Genomic DNA, 8,850 nt, shown 5'->3' on the forward strand with positions numbered 1-8,850 from the left:
CTGAAATCAGCTGAAAAGCTTTGCTTTCAATAGTTTCATTGAAATATATCATTAGAATATTCAAGTTGAAGGTCAATTATAATATAAAAAATGTGCTATAACATTTTTTAGTAGCGAAGCTACTCTATAATTAACAACATTTGTCCTCCCGCTTATTAGTTCTTCCGTAACCCAATGAAGGAAATGTTATTTAACTAGTTGAATTTTAGCATCCATTTGGTTCATTGTTTCAACTTTAAGGCTTTGGTAGACACCAACTTTCTATACTGAATATAGAATAAAGAATCTGCTTACTAATGGATATCTATTCAGTGGTTCATTTTGTTCCCTTAATTTTACCCTTGTTTTATAAATACGTGTCTCAACCATGACACTTTGGTTGAGTTTGACTTCCGAATTAGCGGGAAGTTCACGAGATCAGTTGGCGAACATACAAACCCCCAATACCAGGAACCATCAAGTTTCAACAGCAGGTTTGAATATAGATTTATTGATGAAATTATTTCAAAGACCTGAAATTACAAGATCAATTAATAAACAGAATAAAATATTATTCGTTATCTTAAAACTTTGAGCACTAAAAAAAATCTTTTTCTTTTCTTATGGTTAAAGAATCTTTGGAAACTTTGGCTTTAAAGGAAAATTATTTGGTTTAATAATCATTGTTAAATGCAACAATAAGGCACATAAAAATTACTAAAACATATATTAATCATAATTAAGTTTCATGCTTAGCTGGCTAAAGCCTTTTTAAAACTACATATAATCGTCCTATTCACCATACTTCTTAATCAAATTAACAAATTCTACCTGAAGCTCTTATGGTTTCAAATCCCTGATATACTAGGGTCGTTCACACTCAATGAGACCAATGATAGGCCCAATTTTGTTCTCCGAAATCTTCACACTCTCATATCTCATTCAAAAGTAAAGAACGTGCGCATCCAAAATAAACAAACACTCTATGCCGCGCCACATTATGAAAGGAAAGCCCTAAAAGACGACATTTGCGCTTTGATTTTGGTTTAATGATAAGGAATTTAATTTCGAACTTGATAAACACAAAGCTTCCTCGAAAAGAGGTTAAGACACACCCCCCGTTTGAAAGTCAAATTAACTTCCTTAACGAGATTCAAGGTTTTTTTCGCGCTGAGCACTAGCAACATTTCTCACTAAACTCAACTCACCATAATCACATGAGAATGGCCACATCCCGAAAACGTGACAATTTTGCTCCTAACTAAATGAAACCCCGTGAAATGCATACACAATATTATACTCCTCACTAGGACTCATAATACCTCACATTTTTAGGATAGAAGGATGGGGATTGGTTTGTACCATACAACATTCCATGCACATGACAATCACAAGATCACATACACAATCCTAAAATAGATAATCCTATTAATCATGATGTTGTAAATATAACAACTATACTAAATAATAATCATTTCATAATCAATAGGTAATAAATCATTATTAATAAATCAATAAGTACCTACGAAATCAGGTTGAAATGTAAATGTAAACAAATAATGTAAAAATAAAACGAAATAAATCTTAGACAAGAAAATTAAGATTTATAGGTACTTAAAACTAAATTTGTTAAGCATCAAAAAGAGTAGTAAGAAAAAATTTTTCAAAATCCTTGGGCAGAAAGTTTTTCAAACCTAATGAATAAGAACTGTAATATCTTAATCAACAATAAAACTTTTTAATACTTAAAGAATAGCAAAATAATATCTTCGTTAGAATTTTCATTGAAATTATGAAAAAATACCAATTTTTCTTTGTAAAAAAAAATGAGACTTTAAATATGAATTTTCAATCATTCCTTGATCTAAATAAAAATGTTTTACTTGATTGAAATTCATATATAATTTTTTTAAAAAAATCTGCTAAAAAAATACTTGATTTTTTTCTTAGAATAAATATCGAATCACGCAACCTCGACACATTTATTCCTTTTTGTTAAACTTTTCAGGTAAGTTTTAAAATGAATTGTACTTTTGAAAAGAAATTAAACTCAATAAAATTAAATTTGAGCATATGAAATAGAAGAATATTTAATCGCATTTCATTTGATTCTTATTTTAGGCATAAAAATAGGCATATGAAAAATGTGGCTTTTTACTAAAAAAAAATCTCAATTTCCATAAAATAAGAATCAATTATTAATCATAATTTTTAACAACTGCCTGACTGATACAGCATGTTCTTCTAGGGGAGATTTATCTGTCAGTCTGAACAAGACTCTTGCCGTCTTTCTTCCATCCTCAATTCTCGTCACTCGGCCCATCCTCAAACATCTCATCAGCGGATTGGTACTCGTAACCAGAACTATATCTCCATCAGTTAGTGGCTCCGCCATCTCATCCTTCCACTTGGACATCCGTAATATCTTCGGTAGGATCTCCTGGCGGTAGGCAGTCCAAAACTGGGCAGATAAATCTTCCAACAACTTCAACCTGGAGGAAATTTGGTCCTCCGGTTTCATCGCCACATTGCACAACGGCTGGCGGTCAACATTTCCCAGCAGCTGGCCAGGGGTAATCAGCCGCCAATTCTCCACGTCGTTCGCAGCTTCAATCGTCAGTGGTCTGCTATTCATAATTTTGCTGACCTCCGCCAACAGCACCAGGAGCTCGTTGAAATTAACAGAACTATTCACCAACTTCTTGGACAGCAATCTCTTGGTTAATCCCACCATTTTCTCAGCCTGCCCAATATAATGGTGGGCTCGGGCCGGGATCTGAGACCAAGAAAACTCTACCTGGCTGCCCAACTTCTGCTCTAAAACCTTGCGAGCACCGGATAATTGTGTGCCCATGTCGCTTACTATGATCTTCGGCAGACAATGAACAGCTTCCAACTTGCGCAGGGACAACAGGATACTGCTGGTATCATACTTTTCCAAGGCATCTAACCACAACGCCCCTGAGAATCTGCAGACCACCACGAACACCCACACCTTCTTCGTTGCTGTCTGACTCCTCGTTTTGGCGGCAGCTCTCCTCGTAACCAGCGGACCCATCAGGTCGACTTGCACAGCTTCAAAAGGCCTGCTCGGGACCAACTTGTCAGGTAACACCTCCTTCATGGTAGCACGACATTCCTTAGCCCTCTCAACACTGCAGGGCCAACATTTCTTCACTTCCATGATGGCCAACCTCCTTGCCTTCACAATCCAGCACCAACGGCGGCTCTCAGCTAAAGTTCCACGGACACCAGAGTGAAGCTCAACATGTGCTTCTCTCATAAAAACAGCAGCTAACCAATTACCAGGCTCCAAAATTATTAAACCTGGCATGTCTTCAAATATCATTTTACGGCCACCAGTAATGGCGTCAATGACTGGCTGTCCACGACCAACCATCTTAAGAATCCTCATCTCCCTGGTCACATACTTTCCACCTGGACCAACGACAGGCCAGGTCAATGATACTTCATGCACTAATGGATTTAATGACGCATAATTGCCTTTAGCGTCATTTATCCACTCATCCTCTTGGCTTCGTGACACAATGAAAAGTTCCGCCGCCGCCATAAAATTGTACAAAGACGGCTTGTACACAGAATCTGCGGCTGCTACATGACTACCAGCGGCTGTAGCCTTACCTTCTTGTCTGCTCTTTAGCTTCTTCAACCAGGTGTTCGCAACTTGCAGGACAGCTGCCATAATACGTTTGGCCTGTCCAAATGATCTCCTGTGCTTAAACCTAAAGACATCTTCAGCGGCTTCTCCGGCAACTTTCATTGAACATAACTTAACCATTTTGGTATTCAACTCCTCTGGGGGTAAAACCTGCTTGACTTCTTCGGCAGTTTTCACCGGCCACGCACTTTCATCCTGGCGCAACCATTCTGGGCCCAATCTGTACCTGGAACCTGGTCCCAAATCTGATACTTTGCAGGTGCTTCTGGTGCCCAAATCTGCAACGTTTTGCGTCCCGGGGACCCACCTCCAGTCATCCTTGTTGGTCGCAGATTGAATTTCTCCAATACGATGAGAATTAAATGTGTTCAACATAGCACTGTTGGAAACTATTTGTGATAAAACACACGATGAATCAGTAAAGTACATCACTCTGATAACATCAAAGGGCAGGGCATCTCTGACGGACTTTGCCAACCTTGTGGACATCTGGCACCCCATCAACTCAAGGCGTGGAATTGATTCACACTTGACCGGCGCAACTCTTGACTTGGTGGCTAGCAGAAACGTTTCAAATCCTTGTCTAGTTGGCCACCTCAAATATGCATTAGATGCATAAGCCTCTGATGACCCATCCGAAAACATCATCAAGGATGGAAGGCCAGTTGGTTCATCCGGGACCACACAACGGTCAAACTCCAATTTAGCGACCTCAGCTCTGTCCTCCAGCGACTGAACAAGTTCATCCCGTAGACTTTTTGGAATGAAATCTTGCCAGCCCAAATTCAGCAAACATGTTTTCCGCAGGACAAGTTTAATTCTCAACAGAATAGGGCTGCAAAGCCCGATCGGGTCGAAGGTTTGGGCGGCGAACCTGTGAACCATCTTTTTTGTCAGATTCTCGTCCAAGGCGTCCTGGAGGTTGTACAAATCAGCATCCTCTTTCACCTTCCTTCCCTTGACTTTACCATCTTGGTTGACTCTTGTGGCGATGGACAACACATCGGTGGCTGGCTTCCATATCAGCCCGAGAACCTTGGTATGCTGGCAATCATCTCCAGAATAAATGACTTGTTTGAAGGAAAAACTACCTTTGCCGATAATCCTGTCGGCCTCTTTCATCATCTCCTTGGCTTCTGGCTTCGATCCTGCTCCCGAAATAACGTCATCTATGAAGCTGTGCTTCTCAAGCTTGACTGCAACTGGAATCTGAGGTAACTTGAACTCCTCATCAGGGTAGGTAGGTATTTGTGGCTCCTTCCATAATTCAGGTTTGGCAACAATTTCACTACCGTTTATTTGTCCCTCTCCATACATCTCCTTGACCTCTGCTTCACTCTTTCCGCCGAACAGGCGGGACGTCAACTTCAGGGCTGTAACTGCCAAATTTCCCGCAGCTAACTCGCCGAAATTTACAACTTTGGTCAGGTAAATTTCAAGTGGACCATCTGGCGTCGGGGAAAATAAAACTCTCTTCATCTGGCTGTCGAACTCTGTGGCCAGGATGGAGTTATAAAACTTGGAGATATCCGCGGTTATACCAACCTTGTAACCGCGGAAAAGCATCAAATGATAAAATATCTTCTGCATTGGCGGCGGGCCTCCCAGCATTATGTTATTAAAACTGGTACCCTTGAACGTCAGAGAACTATTTGCACACAATCGCATGGGTGTGGAACTTGAATCCTCCTTGAAAGCAACCACTATTGATGAACAAGACTTAGGTCCTTCATACTGCAACTCTTCAGGCGTGGCTTTTTGGAAAACGCCTCTTCTTATGGCGTCGTTGAATACCTCCACATACATTCCATAGGTACCTTCCTTGACCATCCTGGCACGATCCTTTTCAGCAATTTTGCGGGCTAAACTCTCATTGTAGGGTAAAGTGTGAGGATCTTCAATATAAGCATATTGACCTGTCCACTTGTTGGACTGCAAGTCTAGTGTTAAACCTGCCTCAATTATCCTCTGCCTCTCACGCTGGTCCCAGGTAGTGCCGTCGGCCATAGCCTTGCACTCTTGACAAGCAGTACATCCTGGACAAAGTGCCTGCGGCTGTATGCCAAACGATTCAGACGTCAGAAAGTCTGGCAAAGTGCCTCCACTGACACTGACAGCCTTATAAGCCGACTTTTGATCTCCAGCTCCACCATCAGCACTCGTACAGATAAAACCACTACCAAAAATGGTTCGCCACAACATAGACTGGCCCACTTTCTGGTAGGTTGAAGGAAACACGTCAGGATGTGTATTTCCAATGATGATATCTAAGCCTCCACTAATATATGTAAACCTTTCTGGTGGCATTTTAAATATCTCGGCGGCAGTTTCGGGGTGGACCGAGCGCATCTCGTTGGCCCCGCCGAGGGTAGGCATGACAGCTGCCTCAAACTCCCTCAGATTGCCGTCCCTATCCTTCAAATAAAACACAACATTGCGGCAGGAAGACTCACTGCCATCAGCTACAGAAATAGTTGTATATCTGCCAGTAGATTTCAGCTTCAACTTGTTGGATAACTTCTCAGACACAAGTGGCAAATTTGCCCCGGAGTCAAACATTACCGTGGCGTGGCAGGTGCCGCCGCCAGGTGCTACAACAGGAACTAACTGCAGTAAGAAGGTACAGGGGCTGGGTGCAGAACTTGACTTGTAGACTGTATTCACACCAGCACTAGCCTCATGGAGTAACCTGGAATGGTATCTGTCGCAATTATTGGTACCACAAACACCAAGCTTATCAGATTTATTACACTTGTCAGCAGTATGGCCGTCGCACAAGCAGAGTTCACATAACTTCTTCTGCTGGACAACTTTCTTTCGGTCAACCACATCCATCTTCTTAAACGTGAGGCAACGGAAAATCGGGTGCTTCTCCTTGCAGCTCTCCACAGGACATGCACTGTTCCACTTGGAAGCCTTGTCCTTCCCAGCCTTTCCATTCTTATTGTCGCTGCGGCCAGATACTTGCGCGGCGGCAGCTCTGTCACGATTTCTCTTGCCGGCGCCACTGTCATAGGACATATCACCGGCCAACATGGCACCCCTGGTCCTCTCCAGCAGTTCAACAATCTTCGGGATGTTAGGTTGGTTCATGCTACCTAGCTCCATCATAATTTTGTCTCTCAAATTTTCAGGGCACTTGTCTTTAAAAATATGAATGAGAGTTAGGTGGTTGTAATCCTTAGCTGCAGAACCAACGATGGCTTCTACCTCCTGCATCATGCTCTTGAAGGTAGCAATTGCGCTAACCACGTCCACAGGTTTATCCACAGGTTTCATCTTGTTCAACTTAGTTAAAATCCTCATGAACCGGCGAGTGTTTGATAAAAACATCTGGTCAAGAAACGCCCATTGTTCATTGTGATCTCTAATCGCTGACACTTGCTTGCGTAGTTCCGGGTTGGTTATCACCTTCTCCATACACAACATCAGACTTAACCTCTGGTCAGCAAATCCATAACCAGAGCATAGATCCTTAAAGACCTGTTTAAAGTTTGGGTAATCCGTGTCAGTACCATCGAACGACGGCAACAAACTGTTGTCCCAGCGCCCATACTGCGGGTTGGAACTCCGAATATCCACGGCAGACATACTTCTGGAGAGCATGGCAGGTGTCCCACTCTCATCCAGGTTAGATGAACGACGTTCCATCTCTCTAAGCCTTCGGTACATATCACGTACTTCTTGGCGCAACTCCACGGAAATTTTAAGCACTCCCATGTCCATCTTCACCTTCTCAATGACGTCGAGGTTCCTGGCGACAGTGCTTGACCTCGCGTCATCTGAATCATTGTCCAGCCAGTACAGAATTTTTGTACACTGCTCCAACGACGCATAAACTTTATCTGCAACAGTTTTCTGCTCACTAGCTTCATCCAAATCACGCTTGAACTCGCGCAGCTCACTAGTCTCCACGGCAGGTTTTAGACTTTTTATTAGGTCAGATTGGTCCTTGACCTCACTAAAAATGTCACGAATTGATTTTACATTCACATTTTCACATGAACTAAAACTTTGGCAGGCTTTTAGATTGTCATAAAACACTTTTAACTGTTCATCAAAAACTTCTAGCCTTTCACTGCCAATAGCGATTGCTCGCTCAATTTTCTGCTTTTTGGTTAGTGGCATATTGATTCACTAGGTACTTATTTCACAGAAAAATTGTCACAGTTTATTGCATCAATAATTCACTAGATGCTATTGATCTCTTGATGAATGCTAACGCCTATTCATCAGATACTTTGAAATTGTCTCAACCATGACACTTTGGTTGAGTTTGACTTCCGAATTAGCGGGAAGTTCACGAGATCAGTTGGCGAACATACAAACCCCCAATACCAGGAACCATCAAGTTTCAACAGCAGGTTTGAATATAGATTTATTGATGAAATTATTTCAAAGACCTGAAATTACAAGATCAATTAATAAACAGAATAAAATATTATTCGTTATCTTAAAACTTTGAGCACTAAAAAAATCTTTTTCTTTTCTTATGGTTAAAGAATCTTTGGAAACTTTGGCTTTAAAGGAAAATTATTTGGTTTAATAATCATTGTTAAATGCAACAATAAGGCACATAAAAATTACTAAAACATATATTAATCATAATTAAGTTTCATGCTTAGCTGGCTAAAGCCTTTTTAAAACTACATATAATCGTCCTATTCACCATACTTCTTAATCAAATTAACAAATTCTACCTGAAGCTCTTATGGTTTCAAATCCCTGATATACTAGGGTCGTTCACACTCAATGAGACCAATGATAGGCCCAATTTTGTTCTCCGAAATCTTCACACTCTCATATCTCATTCAAAAGTAAAGAACGTGCGCATCCAAAATAAACAAACACTCTATGCCGCGCCACATTATGAAAGGAAAGCCCTAAAAGACGACATTTGCGCTTTGATTTTGGTTTAATGATAAGGAATTTAATTTCGAACTTGATAAACACAAAGCTTCCTCGAAAAGAGGTTAAGACAATACGAGATTCCCTACTTATAGACATTGTCTTCCCTGTTTTCTTAAAACTTATTACCCACCTGGTCTTGTTTTTTTAGGTATCTGCTAAAATAAAAATTTCTAAAAATAAATGCATCTAGAGATGGTACATTATGAGTCAATGATAATATAATATAATAATTATACAAAAAGCTTATTTATATCTATATGCATATTGAAGGGTTGGCAATA

At 40.8% G+C, this 8,850-nt stretch overlaps 1 protein-coding gene across 2 annotated transcripts; it reads right to left on the minus strand.

The window, feature by feature from the left end:
* Positions 1-362: 362 nt before the first annotated feature.
* On the minus strand, positions 363-8,634 carry LOC145309411 (uncharacterized). Of its 2 annotated transcripts, none has more exons than XR_013876518.1 (2): positions 811-8,634; positions 363-512 (listed from the first exon to the last, which is right to left on the minus strand). XR_013876518.1 is itself a non-coding variant. In XM_080150336.1 (2 exons), the coding sequence occupies exon 2, from the start codon at positions 7,784-7,786 to the stop codon at positions 2,171-2,173; it is 5,616 nt and encodes a 1,871-aa protein (XP_080006462.1). In that variant the 5' UTR covers positions 7,787-8,061; positions 8,359-8,634; the 3' UTR covers positions 537-2,170. The 2 variants fall into 2 exon arrangements, 1 of the variants encoding a protein (XP_080006462.1); XM_080150336.1 differs by lacking the exon at positions 363-512 and having other exon boundaries at positions 537-8,061; positions 8,359-8,634.
* Between the last annotated feature and the right edge of the window lie 216 nt (positions 8,635-8,850).

Source organism: Acartia tonsa, chromosome 2 (assembly GCF_053477335.1).
Source record: "Acartia tonsa isolate MP-2025a chromosome 2, ASM5347733v1, whole genome shotgun sequence".
NCBI lineage: Eukaryota > Metazoa > Arthropoda > Copepoda > Calanoida > Acartiidae > Acartia > Acartia tonsa.

Coding starts and splice junctions, on each gene's coding strand:
- LOC145309411 (XM_080150336.1), bottom strand. CDS start 7,786: ATGCCACTAACCAAAAAGCAGAAAATTGAGCGAGCAATCGCTATTGGC.